The sequence below is a fragment of the Oncorhynchus mykiss genome, unplaced genomic scaffold (assembly GCF_013265735.2).
Source record: "Oncorhynchus mykiss isolate Arlee unplaced genomic scaffold, USDA_OmykA_1.1 un_scaffold_144, whole genome shotgun sequence".
Classification (NCBI taxonomy): Eukaryota; Metazoa; Chordata; class Actinopteri; order Salmoniformes; family Salmonidae; genus Oncorhynchus; species Oncorhynchus mykiss.
Window position 1 is genome coordinate 1,120,371 of NW_023493665.1, and position 27,553 is coordinate 1,147,923.

General features: G+C 51.1%; 1 protein-coding gene across 1 annotated transcript; it reads right to left on the reverse strand.

Moving 5' to 3' along the window:
* Positions 1–26,631, reverse strand: mettl21e (methyltransferase like 21e). Its single transcript, XM_036972377.1, has 4 exons — positions 26,333–26,631; positions 3,252–3,409; positions 1,629–1,746; positions 1–640 (listed from the first exon to the last, which is right to left on the reverse strand). The coding sequence occupies exons 1-4, from the start codon at positions 26,385–26,387 to the stop codon at positions 216–218; spliced, it is 756 nt and encodes a 251-aa protein (XP_036828272.1). The 5' UTR covers positions 26,388–26,631; the 3' UTR covers positions 1–215.
* Positions 26,632–27,553: the final 922 nt, after the last annotated feature.

Genomic DNA, 27,553 nt, shown 5'->3' on the forward strand with positions numbered 1-27,553 from the left:
TTTGAAGCCTGAAATGTGGCAAAAGGTCGCAAAGTTCAAGGGGGCCGAATACTTTCGCAAGGCACTGTACCTTCAAGAGTTAAGTGTAATGCGCTTCTCGACTTTGCCTTTGTTGATTCTCGGAGTGTGTGTCTGGGATTCAATCAAAGAACACACCTCCCCATCTCTCCATCCCCCTGCAGTGTCTCAGACTGCTTCCGTAGAGCATGGTAGTATTAAGCTGCCTCTCCAGACCGTGTCTTCCTCCCCATCCCCTTCCTCGATGCTCGGTACAGTTTGATACTGAGACTGGGCAGATCGTACAGTTCATCCAGATGGAACCTGGTCTGGAACCGTTCTACGAACTGGTTCTCTCTGTCCAGACGGAACCTCATGGCCCAGAGGATCTCCGTCCCGTCCTGACACAGGTGATCGAAGGTGTCCAAGAGTTCCGCCAGGTAGGGGTGGCAGTACACCACATCGGCAGCGAACACGTAGTCGTAGTGACAGGCAGCCTGAGGGAAGCGTTGTTCCAGCTCCTTCCCCCAGGACAGCTCAGCGACATGAGGAGCGTGTCTACAGGAACCCCTGGTGTTACGCAGTACGTTATACTGCAGGTTACTCAGCACCTCCGGCAGGTCTGTGGACGTGACCTTGGCACCTAGGAAATAAACACAAACAAACACCAGTTACCAAACAGGAAGGAGATGTCTGTCCTCTGAAGAGGGCGGTGTGACCGGACGTGCTACCTGTCCCAGACCTGCTGTTTTCAACTCTCTAGAGACAGCAGGAGTGGTAGAGATCCTCTCAATGATCGGCTATGAAAAGCCAACTGACCTGTTGCACCCTCTACAACTACTGTGATTATTATTATTTGACCCTGCTGGTCATCTATGAACATTTGAACATCTTGGCCATGATCTGTTATAATCTCCACCCGGCACAGCCAGAAGAGGACTCACCCCTCATAGCCTGGTTCTTCTCTAGGTTTCTTCCTAGGTTTTGGCCTTTCTAGGGAGTTTTTCCTAGCCACCGTGCTTCTACACCTGCATTGCTTGCTGTTTGGGGTTTTAGGCTGGGTTTCTGTACAGCACTTTGAGGTATCAGCTGATGTAAGAAGGGCTTTATAAATACATTTGATTGATTGATTGACTGGATGGGCCCGAACTAAAACAAAAAACACACACTAAAACACACTAAAAGCCCCCAGGACAGCTCAGTGACACGAGGAGGGTGTCTGGGACCCCCCAGGACAGCTCAGTGATACGGGGAGGGTGTCTGGGGCCCCCCAGGACAGCTCAGTGATATGAGGAGGGTGTCTGGGACCCCCCAGGACAGCTCAGTGATATGAGGAGGGTGTCTGGGACCCCCCAGGACAGCTCAGTGATACGGGGAGGGTGTCTGGGGCCCCCCAGGACAGCTCAGTGATATGAGGAGGGTGTCTGGGACCCCCCAGGACAGCTCAGTGATATGAGGAGGGTGTCTGGGACCCCCCAGGACAGCTCAGTGATATGAGGAGGGTGTCTGGGACCCCCCAGGACAGCTCAGTGATATGAGGAGGGTGTCTGGGACCCCCCAGGACAGCTCAGTGATACGAGGAGGGTGTCTGGGACCACCCGTGCGACTTTGTAAATACAAGATTGTCTCACCTAGAAGGCTTGTAACTATGGAGACCAGACCGGTCCCGGCGCCCAGCTCGATGACGTTCTTGTCCAGCAGGTTGTACGTGTCACGGTGCGTATCCAGGAAGTAACACAGCACTATGGCCTGATGGGAAATAAACACAATGCAATGTGAACTAACAGGACATTATAAAATGAAGTTGATGGATGAAGATGTACCTGGTGAGGAAAAAAGTGGAATTTAAAAGTAATGATTGTGATGAAGATTAGTGTAAGGGTAGTGTTAGTGAGGATGATGAAGGTGAGCGGTAGTGTTAGTGAGGATGATGAAGGTGAGCGGTAGTGTTAGTGAGGATGATGAAGGTGAGCGGTAGGGTAGTGTTAGTGAGGATGATGAAGGTGAGCGGTAGGGTAGTGTTAGTGAGGATGATGAAGGTGAACATAAGGGTAGTGTTAGTGAGGATGATGAAGGTGAGCGGTAGGGTAGTGTTAGTGAGGATGATGAAGGTGACCATAAGGGTAGTGTTAGTGAGGATGATGAAGGTGACCATAAGGGTAGTGTTAGTGAGGATGGTGAAGGTGACCATAAGGGTAGTGTTAGTGAGGATGATGAAGGTAAGCGGTAGGGTAGTGTTCGTGAGGGTGATGAAAATTAGTGTAAGGGTAGTGTTAGTGAGGATGATGAAGGTGAGCGGTAGGGTAGTGTTAGTGAGGATGATGAAGGTGACCATAAGGGTAGTGTTAGTGAGGATGATGAAGGTGACCATAAGGGTAGTGTTAGTGAGGATGGTGAAGGTGACCATAAGGGTAGTGTTAGTGAGGATGATGAAGGTAAGCGGTAGGGTAGTGTTCGTGAGGGTGATGAAAATTAGTGTAAGGGTAGTGTTAGTGAGGATGATGAAGGTGAGCGGTAGGGTAGTGTTAGTGAGGATGATGAAGGTGAGCAAAAGGGTAGTGTTAGTGAGGATGATGAAGGTGACCATAAGGGTAGTGTTAGTGAGGGTGATGAAGGTGACCATAAGGGTAGCGTTAGTGAGGATGATGAAGGTGAGCAAAAGGGTAGTGTTAGTGAGGATGATGGTGACCATAAGGGTAGTGTTAGTGAGGATGATGAAGGTGAGCGGAAGGGTAGTCTAAGTGAGGATGATGAAGGTGAGCGGTGGTGTTAGTGAGGATGATGAAGGTGACCATAAGGGTAGTGTTAGTGAGGATGACGAAGGTGAGCGGAAGGGTAGTGTTAGTGAGGATGATGAAGGTGAGCGGTAGTGTTAGTGAGGATGATGGTGAGCGGTAGGGTAGTGTTAGTGAGGATGATGAAGGTGAGCGGAAGGGTAGTGTTAGTGAGGATGATGAAGGTGAGCGGTAGGGAAGTGTTAGTGAGGATGATGAAGGTGACCATAAGGGTAGTGTTAGTGAGGATGTTGAAGGTGACCATAAGGGTAGTGTTAGTGAGGATGATGAAGGTGAGCGGTAGTGATGAAGGTGAGCATAAGGGTAGTGTTAGTGAGGATGACGAAGGTGACCATAAGGGTAGTGTTAGTGAGGGTGATGAAAGTGGGCGGAAGGGTAGTGTTAGTGAGGATGATGAAGGTGGGCGGAAGGGTAGTGTTAGTGAGGATGATGAAGGTGGGCGGAAGGCGTGTGTTGTACCGAGGGCCACATCACAGCGCCGTAGAGGTCATGTGACTCCTTGATCTTGATCTGATGGTCAGCGAAGGTGTATCCCTCCCAGGCTTCCACGGTGATCAGAGACTGGATGATCCTCCTGGACATGATGGCAGCTGCCAGCTCAGCATCCACATCAACACCTGGCAACACAATTAAATCATATTTATTCTATGTGGGACTAGTGCTATGGAACTACAGTCCTTTGCGAAAGTATTCGGCCCCCTTGAACTTTGCGACCTTTTGCCACATTTCAGGCTTCAAACATAAAGATATAAAACTGTATTTTTTTGTGAAGAATCAACAACAAGTGGGACACAATCATGAAGTGGAACGACATTTATTGGATATTTCAAACTTTTTTAACAAATCAAAAACTGAAAAATTGGGCGTGCAAAATGATTCAGCCCCTTTACTTTCAGTGCAGCAAACTCTCTCCAGAAGTTCAGTGAGGATCTCTGAATGATCCAATGTTGACCTAAATGACTAATGATGATAAATACAATCCACCTGTGTGTAATCAAGTCTCTGTATAAATGCACCTGCACTGTGATAGTCTCAGAGGTCCGTTAAAAGCGCAGAGAGCATCATGAAGAACAAGGAACACACCAGGCAGGCCCGAGATACTGTTGTGAAGAAGTTTAAAGCTGGATTTGGATACAAAAAGATTTCCCAAGCTTTAAACATCCCAAGGAGCACTGTGCAAGCGATAATATTAAAATGGAAGGAGTATCAGACCACTGCAAATCTACCAAGACCTGGCCGTCCCTCTAAACTTTCAGCTCATACAAGGAGAAGACTGATCAGAGATGCAGCCAAGAGGCCCATGATCACTCTGGATGAACTGCAGAGATCTACAGCTGAGGTGGGAGACTCTGTCCATAGGACAACAATCAGTTGTATATTGCACAAATCTGGCCTTTATGGAAGAGTGGCAAGAAGAAAGCCATTTCTTAAAGATATCCATAAAAAGTGTTGTTTAAAGTTTGCCACAAGCCACCTGGGAGACACGCCAAACATGTGGAAGAAGGTGCTCTGCTCAGATGAAACCAAAATTTAACTTTTTGGCAACAATGCAAAACGTTATGTTTGGCGTAAAAGCAACATAGCTCATTACCCTGAACACACCATCCCCACTGTCAAACATGGTGGTGGCAGCATCATGGTTTGGGCCTGCTTTTCTTCAGCAGGGACAGGGAAGATGGTTAAAATTGATGGGAATATGGATGGAGCCAAATACAGGACCATTCTGGAAGAAAACCTGATGGAGTCTGCAAAAGACCTGAGACTGGGACGGAGATTTGTCTTCCAACAAGACAATGATCCAAAACATAAAGCAAAATCTACAATGGAATGGTTCAAAAATAAACATATCCAGGTGTTAGAATGGCCAAGTCAAAGTCCAGACCTGAATCCAATCGAGAATCTGTGGAAAGAACTGAAAACTGCTGTTCACAAATGCTCTCCATCCAACCTCACTGAGCTCGAGCTATTTTGCAAGGAGGAATGGGAAAAAATGTCAGTCTCTCGATGTGCAAAACTGATAGAGACATACCCCAAGCGACTTACAGCTGTAATCGCAGCAAAAGGTGGCGCTACAAAGTATTAACTTAAGGGGGCTGAATAATTTTGCACGCCCAATTTTTCAGTTTTTGATTTGTTAAAAAAGTTTGAAATATCCAATAAATGTCGTTCCACTTCATGATTGTGTCCCACTTGTTGTTGATTCTTCACAAAAAAATACAGTTTTATATCTTTATGTTTGAAGCCTGAAATGTGGCAAAAGGTCGCAAAGTTCAAGGGGGCCGAATACTTTCGCAAGGCACTGTATTTCCAAACAGTGAAGATGGTTGCATTTCCCATCATCCTCTCTCTCAATACAGTCTCAGGTTGTTGACGTATCCCATCATCCTCTCTCTCAATACAGTCTCAGGTTGTTGACGTATCCCATCATCCTCTCTCTCAATACAGTCTCAGGTTGTTGACGTATCCCATCATCCTCTCACTCAGTACAGTCTCAGGTTGTTGACGTATCCCATCATCCTCTCTCTCAGTACAGTCTCAGGTTGTTGACGTATCCCATCATCCTCTCTCTCAGTACAGTCTCAGGTTGTTGACGTATCCCATCATCCTCTCTCTCAGTACAGTCTCAGGTTGTTGACGTATCCCATCATCCTCTCTCTCAGTACAGTCTCAGGTTGTTGACGTATCCCATCATCCTCTCTCTCAGTACAGTCTCAGGTTGTTGACGTTTCCCATCATCCTCTCTCTCAGTACAGTCTGAGGTTGTTGACGTATCCCATCATCCTTTCTCTCAGTACAGTCTCAGGTTGTAGACGTTTCCCATCATCCTCTCTCTCAGTACAGTCTCAGGTTGTTGACGTATCCCATCATCCTCTCTCTCAGTACAGTCTCAGGTTGTTGACGTATCCCATCATCCTCTCTCTCAGTACAGTCTCAGGTTGTTGACGTATCCCATCATCCTCTCTCTCAGTACAGTCTGAGGTTGTTGACGTATCCCATCATCCTCTCTCTCAGTACAGTCTCAGGTTGTTGACGTTTCCCATCATCCTCTCTCTCAGTACAGTCTCAGGTTATTGATGTATCCCATCATCCTCTCTCTCAATACAGTCTCAGGTTGTTGACGTATCCCATGATCCTCTCTCTCAGTACAGTCTCAGGTTGTTGACGTATCCCATCATCCTCTCTCTCAGTACAGTCTCAGGTTGTTGATGTATCCCATCATCCTCTCTCTCAATACAGTCTCAGGTTGTTGACGTATCCCATCATCCTCTCTCTCAATACAGTCTCAGGTTATTGACGTATCCCATCATCCCCTCTCTCAATACAGTCTCAGGTTGTTGACGTATCCCATCATCCTCTCTCTCAATACAGTCTCAGGTTGTTGACGTATCCCATCATCCTCTCACTCAGTACAGTCTCAGGTTGTTGACGTATCCCATCATCCTCTCTCTCAGTACAGTCTCAGGTTGTTGACGTATCCCATCATCCTCTTTCTCAGTACAGTCTCAGGTTGTTGACGTATCCCATCATCCTCTCTCTCAGTACAATCTCAGGTTGTTGACGTATCCCATCATCCTCTCACTCAGTACAGTCTCAGGTTGTTGACGAATCCCATCATCCTCTCTCTCAGTACAGTCTCAGGTTGTTGACGTATCCCATCATCCTCTCTCTCAGTACAGTCTCAGGTTGTTGACGTATCCCATCATCCTCTCTCTCAGTACAGTCTCAGGTTATTGACGTATCCCATCATCCTCTCAGTACAGTCTCAGGTTGTTGACGTATCCCATCATCCTCTCTCAGTACAGTCTCAGGTTGCTGACGTATCCCATCATCCTCTCTCTCAGTACAGTCTCAGGTTATTGACGTATCCCATCATCCTCTCTCTCAGTACAGTCTCAGGTTGTTGACGTTTCCCATCATCCTCTCTCTCAGTACAGTCTCAGGTTGTTGACGTATCCCATCATCCTCTCTCTCAGTACAGTCTCAGGTTGTTGACGTATCCCATCATCCTCTCAGTACAGTCTCAGGTTATTGACGTATCCCATCATCCTCTCTCTCAGTACAGTCTCAGGTTATTGACGTATCCCATCATCCTCTCTCTCAATACAGTCTCAGGTTGTTGACGTATCCCATCATCCTCTCACTCAGTACAGTCTCAGGTTGTTGACGTATCCCATCATCCTCTCTCTCAGTACAGTCTCAGGTTGTTGACGTATCCCATCATCCTCTCTCTCAGTACAGTCTCAGGTTGTTGACGTATCCCATCATCCTCTCTCTCAGTACAGTCTCAGGTTGTTGACGTATCTCATCATCCTGTCACACAGTACAGTCTCAGGTTGTTGACGTATCCCATCATCCTCTCTCTCAGTACAGTCTCAGGTTATTGACGTATCCCATCATCCTCTCTCTCAGTACAGTCTCAGGTTGTTGACGTATCCCATCATCCTCTCTCTCAGTACAGTCTCAGGTTATTGACGTATCCCATCATCCTCTCTCTCAGTACAGTCTCAGGTTGCTGACGTATCCCATCATCCTCTCTCTCAGTACAGTCTCAGGTTATTGACGTATCCCATCATCCTCTCTCTCAGTACAGTCTCAGGTTGTTGACGTATCCCATCATCCTCTCTCTCAGTACAGTCTCAGGTTGTTGACGTATCCCATCATCCTCTCTCTCAGTACAGTCTCAGGTTGTTGACGTATCCCATCATCCTCTCTCTCAATACAGTCTCAGGTTGTTGATGTATCCCATCATCCTCTCTCTTAGTACAGTCTCAGGTTGTTGACGTTTCCCATCATCCTCTCTCTCAGGACAGTCTCAGGTTATTGACGTATCCCATCATCCTCTCAGTACAGTCTCAGGTTATTGACGTATCCCATCATCCTCTCTCTCAGTACAGTCTCAGGTTGTTGACGTATCCCATCATCCTCTCTCTCAGTACAGTCTCAGGTTGTTGACGTATCCCATCATCCTCTCTCTCAGTACAGTCTCAGGTTATTGACGTATCCCATCATCCTCTCTCTCAATACAGTCTCAGGTTGTTGATGTATCCCATCATCCTCTCTCTCAGTACAGTCTCAGGTTGTTGACGTTTCCCATCATCCTCTCTCTCAGTACAGTCTCAGGTTATTGACGTATCCCATCATCCTCTCAGTACAGTCTCAGGTTGTTGACGTATCCCATCATCCTCTCTCTCAGTACAGTTTCAGGTTGTTGACGTATCCCATCATCCTCTCTCTCAGTACAGTCTCAGGTTCTTGACGTATCCCATCATCCTCTCTCTCAGTACAGTCTCAGGTTGTTGACGTATCCCATCATCCAAATGTTCCATTTAAAGTCGAGACCTCGTCTTTGCCCAGAATGTCTCCCCCCACCCCCGCCCCCTCCTCTTCACTAGTTGACCCCTATAAGGTAGGGTTAACTGAGACCTGTGACCTAGGGTTAGTACTGTGTCAGCAGTGTAACATAACCCCTCTACACGGCTGGCTGACCCAGCATCAGTCCAGTAACCTAGTCCCTCAGTAGAGTACCATAACCCCTCTACACGGCTGGCTGACCCAGTCCAGTAACCTAGTCCCTCAGTAGAGTACCATAACCCCTCTACACGGCTAGCTGACCCAGTCCAGTAACCTAGTCCCTCAGTAGAGTACCATAACCCCTCTACACGGCTGGCTGACCCAGCATCAGTCCAGTAACCTAGTCCCTCAGTAGAGAACCATAACCCCTCTACACGGCTAGCTGACCCTGCATCAGTCCAGTAACCTAGTCCCTCAGTAGAGTAACATAACCCCTCTACACGGCTGGCTGACCCAGTCCAGTAACCTAGTCCCTCAGTAGAGTACCATAACCCCTCTACACGGCTAGCTGACCCAGCATCAGTCCAGTAACCTAGTCCCTCAGTAGAGTAACATAACCCCTCTACATGGCTAGCTGACCCTGCATCAGTCCAGTAACCTAGCCCCTCAGTAGAGTAACATAACCCCTCTACATGGCTAGCTGACCCTGCATCAGTCCAGTAACCTAGTCCCTCAGTAGAGTAACATAACCCCTCTACACGACTAGCTGACCCAGTCCAGTAACCTAGTCCCTCAGTAGAGTACCATAACCCCTCTACATGGCTAGCTGACCCAGTCCAGTAACCTAGTCCCTCAGTAGAGTAACATAACCCCTCTACATGGCTAGCTGACCCAGTCCAGTAACCTAGTCCCTCAGTAGAGTAACATAACCCCTCTACACGACTAGCTGACCCAGTCCAGTAACCTAGTCCCTCAGTAGAGTACCATAACCCCTCTACACGACTAGCTGACCCAGTCCAGTAACCTAGTCCCTCAGTAGAGTACCATAACCCCTCTACACGACTAGCTGACCCAGTCCAGTAACCTAGCCCCTCAGTAGAGTACCATAACCCCTCTACATGGCTAGCTGACCCAGCATCAGTCCAGTAACCTAGTCCCTCAGTAGAGTAACATAACCCCTCTACATGGCTAGCTGACCCAGTCCAGTAACCTAGTCTCTCAGTAGAGTACCATAACCCCTCTACACGGCTAGCTGACCCAGTCCAGTAACCTAGTCCCTCAGTAGAGTACCATAACCCCTCTACACGGCTAGCTGACCCAGTCCAGTAACCTGGTCCCTAAGTAGAGTACCATAACCCCTCTACACGGCTAGCTGACCCAGCATCAGTCCAGTAACCTAGTCCCTAAGTAGAGTACCATAACCCCTCTACACGGCTAGCTGACCCAGCATCAGTCCAGTAACCTAGTCCCTCAGTAGAGTACCATAACCCCTCTACACGGCTAGCTGACCCTGCATCAGTCCAGTAACCTAGTCCCTCAGTAGAGTACCATAACCCCTCTACAGGGCTAGCTGACCCTGCATCAGTCCAGTAACCTAGTCCCTCAGTAGAGTACCATAACCCCTCTACAGGGCTAGCTGACCCTGCATCAGTCCAGTAACCTAGACCCTCAGTAGAGTAACATAACCCCTCTACACAACTAGCTGACCCAGTCCAGTAACCTAGTCCCTCAGTAGAGAACCATAACCCCTCTACACGACTAGCTGACCCAGTCCAGTAACCTAGTCCCTCAGTAGAGTACCATAACCCCTCTACACGGCTAGCTGACCCAGTCCAGTAACCTAGTCCCTCAGTAGAGTACCATAACCCCTCTACACGACTAGCTGACCCAGCATCAGTCCAGTAACCTAGCCCCTCAGTAGAGTACCATAACCCCTCTACACGGCTAGCTGACCCAGTCCAGTAACCTAGTCCCTCAGTAGAGTACCATAACCCCTCTACACGACTAGCTGACCCAGCATCAGTCCAGTAACCTAGCCCCTCAGTAGAGTACCATAACCCCTCTACACGACTAGCTGACCCAGCATCAGTCCAGTAACCTAGCCCCTCAGTAGAGTAACATAACCCCTCTACACGACTAGCTGACCCAGTCCAGTAACCTAGCCCCTCAGTAGAGTACCATAACCCCTCTACACGGCTAGCTGACCCAGTCCAGTAACCTAGTCCCTCAGTAGAGTAACATAACCCCTCTACACGGCTAGCTGACCCAGCATCAGTCCAGTAACCTAGTCCCTCAGTAGAGAACCATAACCCCTCTACACGGCTAGCTGACCCAGCATCAGTCCAGTAACCTAGTCCCTCAGTAGAGAACCATAACCCCTCTACACGACTAGCTGACCCAGCATCAGTCCAGTAACCTAGTCCCTCAGTAGAGTAACATAACCCCTCTACACGGCTAGCTGACCCAGTCCAGTAACCTAGTCACTCAGTAGAGTAACTTAACCCCTCTACACGGCTAGCTGACCCAGTCCAGTAACCTAGTCCCTCAGTAGAGTAACTTAACCCCTCTACACGGCTAGCTGACCCAGTCCAGTAACCTAGTCCCTCAGTAGAGTAACATAACCCCTCTACACGGCTAGCTGACCCAGTCCAGTAACCTAGTCCCTCAGTAGAGTACCATAACCCCTCTACACGACTAGCTGACCCAGTCCAGTAACCTAGTCCCTCAGTAGAGTACCATAACCCCTCTACACGGCTAGCTGACCCTGCATCAGTCCAGTAACCTAGTCCCTCAGTAGAGTACCATAACCCCTCTACACGACTAGCTGACCCAGTCCAGTAACCTAGCCCCTCAGTAGAGTACCATAATCCCTCTACACGGCTAGCTGACCCAGTCCAGTAACCTAGTCCCTCAGTAGAGTACCATAACCCCTCTACACGGCTAGCTGACCCAGTCCAGTAACCTAGTCCCTCAGTAGAGTACCATAACCCCTCTACACGGCTAGCTGACCCTGCATCAGTCCAGTAACCTAGTCCCTCAGTAGAGTACCATAACCCCTCTACACGGCTAGCTGACCCTGCATCAGTCCAGTAACCTAGTCCCTCAGTAGAGTACCATAACCCCTCTACACGACTAGCTGACCCAGTCCAGTAACCTAGCCCCTCAGTAGAGTACCATAATCCCTCTACACGGCTAGCTGACCCAGTCCAGTAACCTAGCCCCTCAGTAGAGTAACATAACCCCTCTACACGGCTAGCTGACCCAGCATCAGTCCAGTACCCTAGTCCCTCAGTAGAGTAACATAACCCCTCTACACGGCTAGCTGACCCAGTCCAGTACCCTAGTCCCTCAGTAGAGTACCATAATCCCTCTACACGGCTAGCTGACCCAGCATCAGTCCAGTAACCTAGTCCCTCAGTAGAGTACCATAACCCCTCTACACGGCTAGCTGACCCAGCATCAGTCCAGTAACCTAGTCCCTCAGTAGAGAACCATAACCCCTCTACACGACTAGCTGACCCAGCATCAGTCCAGTAACCTAGTCCCTCAGTAGAGTACCATAACCCCTCTACACGACTAGCTGACCCAGCATCAGTCCAGTAACCTAGTCTCTCAGTAGAGTAACATAACCCCTCTACACGGCTAGCTGACCCAGTCCAGTAACCTAGTCCCTCAGTAGAGTAACATAACCCCTCTACACAGCTAGCTGACCCAGTCCAGTAACCTAGTCTCTCAGTAGAGTAACATAACCCCTCTACACGGCTAGCTGACCCAGTCCAGTAACCTAGTCTCTCAGTAGAGTAACATAACCCCTCTACACGGCTAGCTGACCCAGCATCAGTCCAGTAACCTAGTCCCTCAGTAGAGTACCATAACCCCTCTACACGGCTAGCTGACCCAGTCCAGTAACCTAGTCCCTCAGTAGAGTACCATAACCCCTCTACACGACTAGCTGACCCAGCATCAGTCCAGTAACCTGGTCCCTCAGTAGAGTACCATAACCCCTCTACACGGCTAGCTGACCCAGTCCAGTAACCTAGTCCCTCAGTAGAGTACCATAACCCCTCTACACGGCTAGCTGACCCAGTCCAGTAACCTAGTCCCTCAGTAGAGTACCATAACCCCTCTACACGACTAGCTGACCCAGCATCAGTCCAGTAACCTGGTCCCTCAGTAGAGTACCATAACCCCTCTACACGGCTAGCTGACCCAGTCCAGTAACCTAGTCCCTCAGTAGAGTACCATAACCCCTCTACACGGCTAGCTGACCCAGTCCAGTAACCTAGTCCCTCAGTAGAGTACCATAACCCCTCTACACGGCTAGCTGACCCAGTCCAGTAACCTAGTCCCTCAGTAGAGTACCATAACCCCTCTACACGACTAGCTGACCCAGCATCAGTCCAGTAACCTGGTCCCTCAGTAGAGAACCATAACCCCTCTACACGACTAGCTGACCCAGTCCAGTAACCTAGTCCCTCAGTAGAGTACCATAACCCCTCTACACGGCTAGCTGACCCAGTCCAGTAACCTAGTCCCTCAGTAGAGTACCATAACCCCTCTACACGGCTAGCTGACCCAGTCCAGTAACCTAGTCCCTCAGTAGAGTACCATAACCCCTCTACACGGCTAGCTGACCCAGTCCAGTAACCTAGTCCCTCAGTAGAGTACCATAACCCCTCTACACGACTAGCTGACCCTGCATCAGTCCAGTAACCTAGTCCCTCAGTAGAGTACCATAACCCCTCTACACGGCTAGCTGACCCTGCATCAGTCCAGTAACCTAGTCCCTCAGTAGAGTACCATAACCCCTCTACATGGCTAGCTGACCCTGCAGCAGTCCAGTAACCTAGCCCCTCAGTAGAGTACCATAACCCCTCTACACGACTAGCTGACCCAGTCCAGTAACCTAGCCCCTCAGTAGAGTACCATAACCCCTCTACACGGCTAGCTGACCCAGCATCAGTCCAGTAACCTAGCCCCTCAGTAGAGTACCATAACCCCTCTACACGGCTAGCTGACCCAGTCCAGTACCCTAGCCCCTCAGTAACATAGCCCCTCTACACGGCTAGCTGACCCAGTCCAGTAACCTAGCCCCTCAGTAGAGTACCATAACCCCTCTACACGGCTAGCTGACCCTGCATCAGTCCAGTAACCTAGTCCCTCAGTAGAGTACCATAACCCCTCTACACGGCTAGCTGACCCAGTCCAGTAACCTAGTCCCTCAGTAGAGTACCATAACCCCTCTACACGGCTAGCTGACCCAGTCCAGTACCCTAGTCCCTAAGTAGAGTACCATAATCCCTCTACACGGCTAGCTGACCCAGCATCAGTCCAGTACCCTAGTCCCTCAGTAGAGTACCATAACCCCTCTACACGGCTAGCTGACCCAGCATCAGTCCAGTAACCTAGTCCCTCAGTAGAGTAACATAACCCCTCTACACGGCTAGCTGACCCAGTCCAGTAACCTAGTCCCTCAGTAGAGTACCATAACCCCTCTACATGGCTAGCTGACCCAGTCCAGTAACCTAGTCCCTCAGTAGAGTACCATAACCCCTCTACACGGCTAGCTGACCCAGTCCAGTAACCTAGTCCCTCAGTAGAGTACCATAACCCCTCTACACGGCTAGCTGACCCAGTCCAGTAACCTAGTCCCTCAGTAGAGTACCATAACCCCTCTACACGGCTAGCTGACCCAGTCCAGTAACCTAGTCCCTCAGTAGAGTAACATAACCCCTCTACAGGGCTAGCTGACCCAGTCCAGTACCCTAGTCCCTCAGTAGAGTACCATAACCCCTCTACACGGCTAGCTGACCCAGTCCAGTAACCTAGTCCCTCAGTAGAGTACCATAACCCCTCTACACGGCTAGCTGACCCAGTCCAGTACCCTAGTCCCTCAGTAGAGTACCATAACCCCTCTACACGGCTAGCTGACCCAGTCCAGTAACCTAGTCCCTCAGTAGAGTACCATAACCCCTCTACACGGCTAGCTGACCCAGTCCAGTAACCTAGCCCCTCAGTAGAGTACCATAACCCCTCTACACGGCTAGCTGACCCAGCATCAGTCCAGTAACCTAGTCCCTCAGTAGAGTACCATAACCCCTCTACACGGCTAGCTGACCCTGCATCAGTCCAGTAACCTAGCCCCTCAGTAGAGTACCATAACCCCTCTACACAGCTAGCTGACCCAGTCCAGTAACCTAGTCCCTCAGTAGAGTAACATAACCCCTCTACACGGCTAGCTGACCCAGTCCAGTAACCTAGTCCCTCAGTAGAGTACCATAACCCCTCTACACGGCTAGCTGACCCAGCATCAGTCCAGTAACCTAGTCCCTCAGTAGAGTACCATAACCCCTCTACACGGCTAGCTGACCCAGCATCAGTCCAGTAACCTAGTCCCTCAGTAGAGTACGATAACCCCTCTACACGGCTAGCTGACCCTGCATCAGTCCAGTAACCTAGTCCCTCAGTAGAGTAACTTAACCCCTCTACACGGCTAGCTGACCCAGTCCAGTAACCTAGCCCCTCAGTAGAGTACCATAACCCCTCTACACGACTAGCTGACCCAGCATCAGTCCAGTAACCTAGTCCCTCAGTAGAGTACCATAACCCCTCTACACGGCTAGCTGACCCAGCATCAGTCCAGTAACCTAGTCCCTCAGTAGAGTACGATAACCCCTCTACACGGCTAGCTGACCCTGCATCAGTCCAGTAACCTAGTCCCTCAGTAGAGTAACTTAACCCCTCTACACGGCTAGCTGACCCAGTCCAGTACCCTAGTCCCTCAGTAGAGTAACATAACCCCTCTACACGGCTAGCTGACCCAGTCCAGTAACCTAGCCCCTCAGTAGAGTACCATAACCCCTCTACACGGCTAGCTGACCCAGTCCAGTAACCTAGTCCCTCAGTAGAGTAACTTAACCCCTCTACACGGCTAGCTGACCCTGTCCAGTACCCTAGTCCCTCAGTAACATAGCCCCTCAGTAACATAGCCCCTCAGTAGAGTACCATAACCCCTCTACACGGCTAGCTGACCCTGTCCAGTACCCTAGTCCCTCAGTAACATAGCCCCTCAGTAACATAGCCCCTCAGTAGAGTAACATAACCCCCCTACACGGCTAGCTGACCCAGTCCAGTAACCTAGTCCCTCAGTAGAGTAACATAACCCCCCTACACGGCTAGCTGACCCAGCATCAGTCCAGTAACCTAGCCCCTCAGTAGAGTAACATAACCCCCCTACACGGCTAGCTGACCCAGCATCAGTCCAGTAACCTAGTCCCTCAGTAGAGTAACATAACCCCTCTACACGGCTAGCTGACCCAGTCCAGTACCCTAGTCCCTCAGTAGAGTACCATACCCCTCTACACGGCTAGCTGACCCAGTCCAGTAACCTAGTCCCTCAGTAGAGTACCATAACCCCTCTACACGGCTAGCTGACCCAGTCCAGTAACCTAGTCCCTCAGTAGAGTAACATAACCCCTCTACACGGCTAGCTGACCCAGTCCAGTAACCTAGTCCCTCAGTAGAGTAACATAACCCCTCTACATGGCTAGCTGACCCAGTCCAGTACCCTAGTCCCTCAGTAGAGTACCATAATCCCTCTACACGGCTAGCTGACCCAGTCCAGTACCCTAGTCCCTCAGTAGAGTACCATAACCCCTCTACACGGCTAGCTGACCCAGCATCAGTCCAGTACCCTAGTCCCTCAGTAGAGTACCATAACCCCTCTACACGGCTAGCTGACCCAGCATCAGTCCAGTAACCTAGTCCCTCAGTAGAGTAACATAACCCCTCTACATGGCTAGCTGACCCAGTCCAGTACCCTAGTCCCTCAGTAGAGTAACATAACCCCTCTACACGACTAGCTGACCCAGTCCAGTAACCTAGCCCCTCAGTAGAGTACCATAACCCCTCTACACGACTAGCTGACCCTGCATCAGTCCAGTAACCTAGTCCCTCAGTAGAGTACCATAACCCCTCTACACGGCTAGCTGACCCTGCATCAGTCCAGTAACCTAGTCCCTCAGTAGAGTACCATAACCCCTCTACACGGCTAGCTGACCCAGTCCAGTACCCTAGTCCCTCAGTAGAGTAACATAACCCCTCTACACAGCTAGCTGACCCAGTCCAGTAACCTAGCCCCTCAGTAGAGTACCATAACCCCTCTACACGGCTAGCTGACCCAGTCCAGTAACCTAGTCCCTCAGTAGAGTAACATAACCCCTCTACACGACTAGCTGACCCAGTCCAGTAACCTAGTCCCTCAGCAGAGTACCATAACCCCTCTACACGGCTAGCTGACCCAGTCCAGTAACCTAGTCCCTCAGTAGAGTACCATAACCCCTCTACACGGCTAGCTGACCCAGCATCAGTCCAGTAACCTAGTCCCTCAGTAGAGTAACATAACCCCTCTACACGGCTAGCTGACCCAGTCCAGTAACCTAGTCCCTCAGTAGAGTAACATAACCCCTCTACACGGCTAGCTGACCCAGTCCAGTAACCTAGCCCCTCAGTAGAGTAACATAACCCCTCTACACGACTAGCTGACCCAGTCCAGTAACCTAGCCCCTCAGTAGAGTAACATAACCCCTCTACACGGCTAGCTGACCCAGTCCAGTAACCTAGTCCCTCAGTAGAGTAACATAACCCCTCTACACGGCTAGCTGACCCAGTCCAGTAACCTAGTCCCTCAGTAGAGTAACATAACCCCTCTACACGGCTAGCTGACCCAGTCCAGTAACCTAGTCCCTCAGTAGAGTAACATAACCCCTCTACACGACTAGCTGACCCAGTCCAGTAACCTAGCCCCTCAGTAGAGTACCATAACCCCTCTACACGGCTAGCTGACCCAGTCCAGTAACCTAGTCCCTCAGTAGAGTAACATAACCCCTCTACACGGCTAGCTGACCCAGTCCAGTAACCTAGCCCCTCAGTAGAGTACCATAACCCCTCTACACGGCTAGCTGACCCAGTCCAGTAACCTAGTCCCTCAGTAGAGTACCATAACCCCTCTACACGGCTAGCTGACCCAGTCCAGTAACCTAGCCCCTCAGTAGAGTACCATAACCCCTCTACACGGCTAGCTGACGCAGTCCAGTAACCTAGTCCCTCAGTAGAGTAACATAACCCCTCTACACGGCTAGCTGACCCAGTCCAGTAACCTAGTCCCTCAGTAGAGTACCATAACCCCTCTACACGGCTAGCTGACCCAGTCCAGTAACCTAGTCCCTCAGTAGAGTAACATAACCCCTCTACACGGCTAGCTGACCCAGCATCAGTCCAGTAACCTAGTCCCTCAGTAGAGTACCATAACCCCTCTACACGACTAGCTGACCCAGTCCAGTAACCTAGCCCCTCAGTAGAGTACCATAACCCCTCTACACGGCTAGCTGACCCTGCATCAGTCCAGTAACCTAGTCCCTCAGTAGAGTACCATAACCCCTCTACACGGCTAGCTGACCCAGTCCAGTAACCTAGTCCCTCAGTAGAGAACCATAACCCCTCTACACGGCTAGCTGACCCAGTCCAGTAACCTAGTCCCTCAGTAGAGTACCATAACCCCTCTACACGGCTAGCTGACCCAGCATCAGTCCAGTAACCTAGTCCCTCAGTAGAGTACCATGACCCCTCTACACGGCTAGCTGACCCAGCATCAGTCCAGTAACCTAGTCCCTCAGTAGAGTACCATAACCCCTCTACACGGCTAGCTGACCCAGCATCAGTCCAGTAACCTAGCCCCTCAGTAGAGTACCATGACCCCTCTACACGGCTAGCTGACCCAGCATCAGTCCAGTAACCTAGTCCCTCAGTAGAGTACCATAACCCCTCTACACGGCTAGCTGACCCAGTCCAGTAACCTAGTCCCTCAGTAGAGTAACATAACCCCTCTACACGGCTAGCTGACCCAGCATCAGTCCAGTAACCTAGCCCCTCAGTAGAGTAATATAACCCCTCTACACAGCTAGCTGACCCAGCATCAGTCCAGTAACCTAGTCCCTCAGTAGAGTACCATAACCCCTCTACACGGCTAGCTGACCCAGTCCAGTAACCTAGTCCCTCAGTAGAGTAACATAACCCCTCTACACGGCTAGCTGACCCAGTCCAGTAACCTAGTCCCTCAGTAGAGTACCATAACCCCTCTACACGGCTAGCTGACCCAGTCCAGTACCCTAGTCCCTCAGTAGAGTACCATAACCCCTCTACACGGCTAGCTGACCCAGTCCAGTAACCTAGTCCCTCAGTAGAGTAACATAACCCCTCTACATGGCTAGCTGACCCAGTCCAGTAACCTAGTCCCTCAGTAGAGTAACATAACCCCTCTACACGACTAGCTGACCCAGTCCAGTAACCTAGTCCCTCAGTAGAGTAACATAAGCCCTCTACACGGCTAGCTGACCCAGCATCAGTCCAGTAACCTAGTCCCTCAGTAGAGTAACATAACCCCTCTACACGACTAGCTGACCCAGTCCAGTAACCTAGTCCCTCAGTAGAGTACCATAACCCCTCTACACAGCTAGCTGACCCAGCATCAGTCCAGTAACCTAGTCCCTCAGTAGAGTACCATAACCCCTCTACACGACTAGCTGACCCAGTCCAGTAACCTAGTCCCTCAGTAGAGTAACATAACCCCTCTACACGGCTAGCTGACCCAGTCCAGTAACCTAGTCCCTCAGTAGAGTACCATAACCCCTCTACACGACTAGCTGACCCAGTCCAGTAACCTAGTCCCTCAGTAGAGTACCATAACCCCTCTACACGACTAGCTGACCCAGCATCAGTCCAGTAACCTAGCCCCTCAGTAGAGTACCATAACCCCTCTACACGACTAGCTGACCCAGTCCAGTAACCTAGTCCCTCAGTAGAGTACCATAACCCCTCTACACGGCTGGCTGACCCTGCATCAGTCCAGTAACCTAGCCCCTCAGTAGAGTACCATAACCCCTCTACACGGCTAGCTGACCCAGTCCAGTAACCTAGTCCCTCAGTAGAGTACCATAACCCCTCTACACGACTAGCTGACCCAGCATCAGTCCAGTAACCTAGTCCCTCAGTAGAGTACCATAACCCCTCTACACGGCTAGCTGACCCAGCATCAGTCCAGTAACCTAGTCCCTCAGTAGAGTACCATAACCCCTCTACACAGCTAGCTGACCCTGCATCAGTCCAGTAACCTAGTCCCTCAGTAGAGTACCATAACCCCTCTACACGGCTAGCTGACCCAGTCCAGTAACCTAGTCCCTCAGTAGAGTACCATAACCCCTCTACACGACTAGCTGACCCAGTCCAGTAACCTAGTCCCTCAGTAGAGTACCATAACCCCTCTACACGGCTAGCTGACCCAGTCCAGTAACCTAGCCCCTCAGTAGAGTACCATAACCCCTCTACACGGCTAGCTGACCCAGTCCAGTAACCTAGTCCCTCAGTAGAGTACCATAACCCCTCTACACGGCTAGCTGACCCAGTCCAGTAACCTAGTCCCTCAGTAGAGTACCATAACCCCTCTACACGGCTAGCTGACCCAGTCCAGTAACCTAGCCCCTCAGTAGAGTACCATAACCCCTCTACACGGCTAGCTGACCCAGCATCAGTCCAGTAACCTAGCCCCTCAGTAGAGTACCATAACCCCTCTACACGGCTAGCTGACCCAGTCCAGTAACCTAGTCCCTCAGTAGAGTACCATAACCCCTCTACACGGCTAGCTGACCCAGTCCAGTAACCTAGTCCCTCAGTAGAGTACCATAACCCCTCTACACGGCTAGCTGACCCAGTCCAGTAACCTAGTCCCTCAGTAGAGTAACATAACCCCTCTACACGGCTAGCTGACCCAGTCCAGTAACCTAGTCCCTCAGTAGAGTAACATAACCCCTCTACACGACTAGCTGACCCAGCATCAGTCCAGTAACCTAGTCCCTCAGTAGAGTACCATAACCCCTCTACACGACTAGCTGACCCAGCATCAGTCCAGTAACCTAGTCCCTCAGTAGAGTACCATAACCCCTCTACACGACTAGCTGACCCAGCATCAGTCCAGTAACCTAGTCCCTCAGTAGAGTACCATAACCCCTCTACACGGCTAGCTGACCCAGCATCAGTCCAGTAACCTAGTCCCTCAGTAGAGTACCATAACCCCTCTACACGGCTAGCTGACCCTGCATCAGTCCAGTAACCTAGCCCCTCAGTAGAGTAACATAACCCCTCTACACGACTAGCTGACCCAGTCCAGTAACCTAGTCCCTCAGTAGAGTACCATAACCCCTCTACACGACTAGCTGACCCAGTCCAGTAACCTAGTCCCTCAGTAGAGTACCATAACCCCTCTACACGGCTAGCTGACCCAGTCCAGTAACCTAGCCCCTCAGTAGAGTACCATAACCCCTCTACACGACTAGCTGACCCAGTCCAGTAACCTAGTCCCTCAGTAGAGTAACATAACCCCTCTACACGGCTAGCTGACCCAGTCCAGTAACCTAGTCCCTCAGTAGAGTACCATAACCCCTCTACACGGCTAGCTGACCCAGTCCAGTACCCTAGTCTCTCAGTAGAGTAACATAACCCCTCTACACGGCTAGCTGACCCAGCATCAGTCCAGTAACCTAGTCCCTCAGTAGAGTACCATAACCCCTCTACACGGCTAGCTGACCCAGTCCAGTAACCTAGTCCCTCAGTAGAGTACCATAACCCCTCTACACGGCTAGCTGACCCAGTCCAGTACCCTAGTCCCTCAGTAGAGTACCATAACCCCTCTACACGGCTAGCTGACCCAGTCCAGTAACCTAGTCCCTCAGTAGAGTAACATAACCCCTCTACACGGCTAGCTGACCCAGCATCAGTCCAGTAACCTAGTCCCTCAGTAGAGTACCATAACCCCTCTACACGGCTAGCTGACCCAGTCCAGTAACCTAGTCCCTCAGTAGAGTACCATAACCCCTCTACACGGCTAGCTGACCCAGCATCAGTCCAGTAACCTAGCCCCTCAGTAGAGTAACATAACCCCTCTACACGGCTAGCTGACCCTGCATCAGTCCAGTAACCTAGTCCCTCAGTAGAGTACCATAACCCCTCTACACGGCTAGCTGACCCAGTCCAGTAACCTAGTCCCTCAGTAGAGTAACATAACCCCTCTACACGGCTAGCTGACCCAGCATCAGTCCAGTAACCTAGTCCCTCAGTAGAGTAACATAACCCCTCTACACGGCTAGCTGACCCAGCATCAGTCCAGTAACCTAGTCCCTCAGTAGAGTAACATAACCCCTCTACACGGCTAGCTGACCCAGTCCAGTAACCTAGCCCCTCAGTAGAGTAACATAACCCCTCTACACGACTAGCTGACCCAGCATCAGTCCAGTAACCTAGTCCCTCAGTAGAGTACCATAACCCCTCTACACGGCTAGCTGACCCAGTCCAGTAACCTAGCCCCTCAGTAGAGTAACATAACCCCTCTACATGGCTAGCTGACCCAGTCCAGTAACCTAGTCCCTCAGTAGAGTACCATAACCCCTCTACATGGCTAGCTGACCCAGCATCAGTCCAGTAACCTAGTCCCTCAGTAGAGTACCATAACCCCTCTACACGGCTAGCTGACCCAGTCCAGTACCCTAGTCCCTCAGTAGAGTAACATAACCCCTCTACATGGCTAGCTGACCCAGTCCAGTAACCTAGTCCCTCAGTAGAGTAACATAACCCCTCTACACGGCTAGCTGACCCAGTCCAGTAACCTAGTCCCTCAGTAGAGTACCATAACCCCTCTACACGGCTAGCTGACCCAGCATCAGTCCAGTAACCTAGTCCCTCAGTAGAGTAACATAACCCCTCTACACGGCTAGCTGACCCAGTCCAGTAACCTAGCCCCTCAGTAGAGTACCATAACCCCTCTACACGGCTAGCTGACCCAGTCCAGTAACCTAGTCCCTCAGTAGAGTACCATAACCCCTCTACACGGCTAGCTGACCCAGTCCAGTAACCTAGCCCCTCAGTAGAGTAACATAACCCCTCTACATGGCTAGCTGACCCAGTCCAGTAACCTAGTCCCTCAGTAGAGTACCATAACCCCTCTACACGGCTAGCTGACCCTGCATCAGTCCAGTAACCTAGTCCCTCAGTAGAGTACCATAACCCCTCTACACGGCTAGCTGACCCAGTCCAGTAACCTAGCCCCTCAGTAGAGTACCATAACCCCTCTACACGGCTAGCTGACCCAGTCCAGTAACCTAGTCCCTCAGTAGAGTACCATAACCCCTCTACACGACTAGCTGACCCAGCATCAGTCCAGTAACCTAGTCCCTCAGTAGAGTACCATAACCCCTCTACACGGCTAGCTGACCCAGCATCAGTCCAGTAACCTAGCCCCTCAGTAGAGTACCATAACCCCTCTACACGGCTAGCTGACCCAGTCCAGTAACCTAGTCCCTCAGTAGAGTACCATAACCCCTCTACACGACTAGCTGACCCAGCATCAGTCCAGTAACCTAGTCCCTCAGTAGAGTACCATAACCCCTCTACACGACTAGCTGACCCAGTCCAGTAACCTAGTCCCTCAGTAGAGTAACATAACCCCTCTACACGGCTAGCTGACCCAGTCCAGTAACCTAGCCCCTCAGTAGAGTACCATAACCCCTCTACACGACTAGCTGACCCAGTCCAGTAACCTAGTCCCTCAGTAGAGTACCATAACCCCTCTACACGACTAGCTGACCCAGTCCAGTAACCTAGTCCCTCAGTAGAGTACCATAACCCCTCTACACGACTAGCTGACCCAGTCCAGTAACCTAGTCCCTCAGTAGAGTACCATAACCCCTCTACACGACTAGCTGACCCAGTCCAGTAACCTAGTCCCTCAGTAGAGTACCATAACCCCTCTACACGACTAGCTGACCCAGTCCAGTAACCTAGTCCCTCAGTAGAGTAACATAACCCCTCTACACGGCTAGCTGACCCAGTCCAGTAACCTAGTCCCTCAGTAGAGTACCATAACCCCTCTACACGGCTAGCTGACCCAGCATCAGTCCAGTAACCTAGCCCCTCAGTAGAGTACCATAACCCCTCTACACGGCTAGCTGACCCAGCATCAGTCCAGTAACCTAGCCCCTCAGTAGAGTAACATAACCCCTCTACACGGCTAGCTGACCCAGTCCAGTAACCTAGTCCCTCAGTAGAGTACCATAACCCCTCTACACGGCTAGCTGACCCAGTCCAGTAACCTAGTCCCTCAGTAGAGTACCATAACCCCTCTACACGGCTGGCTGACCCTGCATCAGTCCAGTAACCTAGTCCCTCAGTAGAGTACCATAACCCCTCTACACGACTAGCTGACCCAGCATCAGTCCAGTAACCTAGTCCCTCAGTAGAGTAACATAACCCCTCTACACGGCTAGCTGACCCAGCATCAGTCCAGTAACCTAGTCCCTCAGTAGAGTAACATAACCCCTCTACACGGCTAGCTGACCCAGCATCAGTCCAGTAACCTAGTCCCTCAGTAGAGTAACATAACCCCTCTACACGACTAGCTGACCCAGTCCAGTAACCTAGTCCCTCAGTAGAGTACCATAACCCCTCTACACGACTAGCTGACCCAGTCCAGTAACCTAGCCCCTCAGTAGAGTACCATAACCCCTCTACACGGCTAGCTGACCCAGTCCAGTAACCTAGTCCCTCAGTAGAGTACCATAACCCCTCTACATGGCTAGCTGACCCAGTCCAGTAACCTAGTCCCTCAGTAGAGTACCATAACCCCTCTACACGACTAGCTGACCCAGCATCAGTCCAGTAACCTAGTCCCTCAGTAGAGTACCATGACCCCTCTACACGGCTAGCTGACCCAGTCCAGTAACCTAGTCCCTCAGTAGAGTACCATGACCCCTCTACACGGCTAGCTGACCCAGCATCAGTCCAGTAACCTAGCCCCTCAGTAGAGTACCATAACCCCTCTACATGGCTAGCTGACCCAGCATCAGTCCAGTAACCTAGTCACTCAGTAGAGTAACATAACCCCTCTACACGACTAGCTGACCCAGCATCAGTCCAGTAACCTAGCCCCTCAGTAGAGTACCATAACCCCTCTACACGACTAGCTGACCCAGTCCAGTAACCTAGTCCCTCAGTAGAGTACCATAACCCCTCTACACGGCTAGCTGACCCAGTCCAGTAACCTAGCCCCTCAGTAGAGTAACATAACCCCTCTACACGACTAGCTGACCCAGCATCAGTCCAGTAACCTAGCCCCTCAGTAGAGTAACATAACCCCTCTACACGACTAGCTGACCCAGCATCAGTCCAGTAACCTAGCCCCTCAGTAGAGTACCATAACCCCTCTACACGACTAGCTGACCCAGTCCAGTAACCTAGTCCCTCAGTAGAGTACCATAACCCCTCTACACGGCTAGCTGACCCAGCATCAGTCCAGTAACCTAGCCCCTCAGTAGAGTACCATAACCCCTCTTCACGACTAGCTGACCCTGCATCAGTCCAGTAACCTAGCCCCTCAGTAGAGTAACATAACCCCTCTACACGACTAGCTGACCCAGCATCAGTCCAGTAACCTAGCCCCTCAGTAGAGTAACATAACCCCTCTACACGACTAGCTGACCCAGTCCAGTAACCTAGCCCCTCAGTAGAGTAACATAACCCCTCTACACGGCTAGCTGACCCAGTCCAGTAACCTAGCCCCTCAGTAGAGTACCATAACCCCTCTACACGGCTAGCTGACCCAGTCCAGTAACCTAGCCCCTCAGTAGAGTACCATAACCCCTCTACACGGCTAGCTGACCCAGCATCAGTCCAGTAACCTAGCCCCTCAGTAGAGTAACATAACCCCTCTACACGGCTAGCTGACCCAGTCCAGTAACCTAGTCCCTCAGTAGAGTAACATAACCCCTCTACACGACTAGCTGACCCAGTCCAGTAACCTAGTCCCTCAGTAGAGTACCATAACCCCTCTACACGGCTAGCTGACCCAGCATCAGTCCAGTAACCTAGTCCCTCAGTAGAGTAACATAACCCCTCTACACAGCTAGCTGACCCAGCATCAGTCCAGTAACCTAGTCCCTCAGTAGAGTACCATAACCCCTCTACACGGCTAGCTGACCCAGCATCAGTCCAGTAACCTAGTCCCTCAGTAGAGTAACATAACCCCTCTACACAGCTAGCTGACCCAGCATCAGTCCAGTAACCTAGTCCCTCAGTAGAGTACCATAACCCCTCTACACGGCTAGCTGACCCAGTCCAGTAACCTAGTCCCTCAGTAGAGTACCATAACCCCTCTACACGGCTAGCTGACCCAGCATCATTCCAGTAACCTAGTCCCTCAGTAGAGTACCATAACCCCTCTACACGGCTAGCTGACCCAGCATCAGTCCAGTAACCTAGTCCCTCAGTAGAGTAACATAACCCCTCTACACGACTAGCTGACCCAGTCCAGTAACCTAGTCCCTCAGTAGAGTACCATAACCCCTCTACACGGCTAGCTGACCCAGCATCAGTCCAGTAACCTAGTCCCTCAGTAGAGTAACATAACCCCTCTACACGACTAGCTGACCCAGTCCAGTAACCTAGTCCCTCAGTAGAGTACCATAACCCCTCTACACGGCTAGCTGACCCAGCATCAGTCCAGTAACCTAGTCCCTCAGTAGAGTACCATAACCCCTCTACACGACTAGCTGACCCAGTCCAGTAACCTAGCCCCTCAGTAGAGTAACATAACCCCTCTACACGGCTAGCTGACCCAGTCCAGTAACCTAGACCCTCAGTAACCTAGTCCCTCAGTAACCTAGCCCCTCAGTAACATAACCCCCCAGTAACCTAGCCCCTCAGTAACCTAACCCCCCAGTAGCCTAGCCCCTCAGTCCAGAAACATAACCCCTCTATGTAGTCGATTAGCACTTGGCAGGTTATTTGCGGCCTCTCTGACACAGACATGCAGCTGGTATACCAGTTATGTAAGCTAGTGAGGGGAGAGACAGAGAAGAGCTCTTAAATCACTTCACATCCTGTGTGTGTGTGTGTCAATGTACCCGATTACAGTGCTATAAACACGTCTATGAAGCCCTATAAACATGACTTACCGCTCATAGTGATCATCAATGAATGAATAACAACCAATCTACCAAGAGGGCACTTCAACTATCGACGCTTTTACAGAAATAACCAACAACAAAAAGTTGACATAGTGAGTCGTCCCACAGTTGACATAGTGAGTCGTCCCACAGTTGACACATTTGTTCTGTACGGGTGTGGATCTGACAGCTCTAGCTACCTACCCTCCGTTTCAGCATCTTCCTCAGTCTGGACAGCCTGGGTCAGGAGGGGGTTCATGTCTCTGTCCTGTCCTGGAGTAGGGGTGAGGGGTTTGTGGGTAGTAGCAGTAACAATCTGACCGTGTTGCTCCAAAGTGGTGTGTTGGATGTCCAGGGAAACAGCGTCGGTCCTTAGTCTAGGTGCTCCGGGTCTCAATGGGCTCTAGTCTGAGTCAGGTCGGCTGGCTGTGTGTTGTGAGGGGCTGGTATATGGTTCTCTTTCTCCTTTCCTTCCCTCCCTCCGTTGGCATACTGGGTATGTTACTCCCCCTCCCTCCCTCCCTTTCTCCTTTCCTTCCCTCCCTCCCTCGGCATACTGGGTATGGTACTCCCCTCCCTCTCCCTCCCTCCCTCCGTTGGCATACTGGGTATGGCACTCACCTCCCTCCCTCTGTCCTTCCCTCCCTCCCTCGGCATACTGGGTATGGTACTCCCCTCCCTCTCCCTCCCTCCCTCCGTTGGCATACTGGGTATGGCACTCACCTCCCTCTCCCCCTCCCTCCCTCTCTCCTTCCCTCCCTCCGTTGGCATACTGGGTATGGCACTCACCTCCCTCTCCCCCTCCCTCCCTCTCTCCTTCCCTCCCTCCGTTGGCATACTGGGTATGGCACTCACCTCCCTCTCCCCCTCCCTCCCTCTCTCCTTCCCTCCCTCCGTTGGCATACTGGGTATGTTACTCCCCCTCCCTCCCTCCCTTTCTCCTTTCCTTCCCTCCCTCCGTTGGCATACTGGGTATGGTACTCCCCCTCCCTCCCTCTCTCCTTCCCTCCCTCCGTTGGCATACTGGGTATGTTACTCCCCCTCCCTCCCTCCCTCCCTCTCTCCTTTCCTTCCCTCCCTCCGTTGGCATACTGGGTATGGTACTCCCCCTCCCTCCCTCCCTCTCTCCTTTCCTTCCCTCCCTCCGTTGGCATACTGGGTATGGTACTCCCCCTCCCTCCCTCTCTCCTTCCCTCCCTCCGTTGGCATACTGGGTATGTTACTCCCCCTCCCTCCCTCCCTCTCTCCTTTCCTTCCCTCCCTCCGTTGGCATACTGGGTATGTTACTCTCCTCCCTCTCTCCTTTCCTTCCTTCCCTCCCTCTCTCCTTTCCTTCCCTCCCTCCCTCTGTTGGCATACTGCCTGGTGGGTCAGCCAGAGAGAGAATGGGCCAGCCAGAGAGAGAGGGAAACATGGATTAGAGAG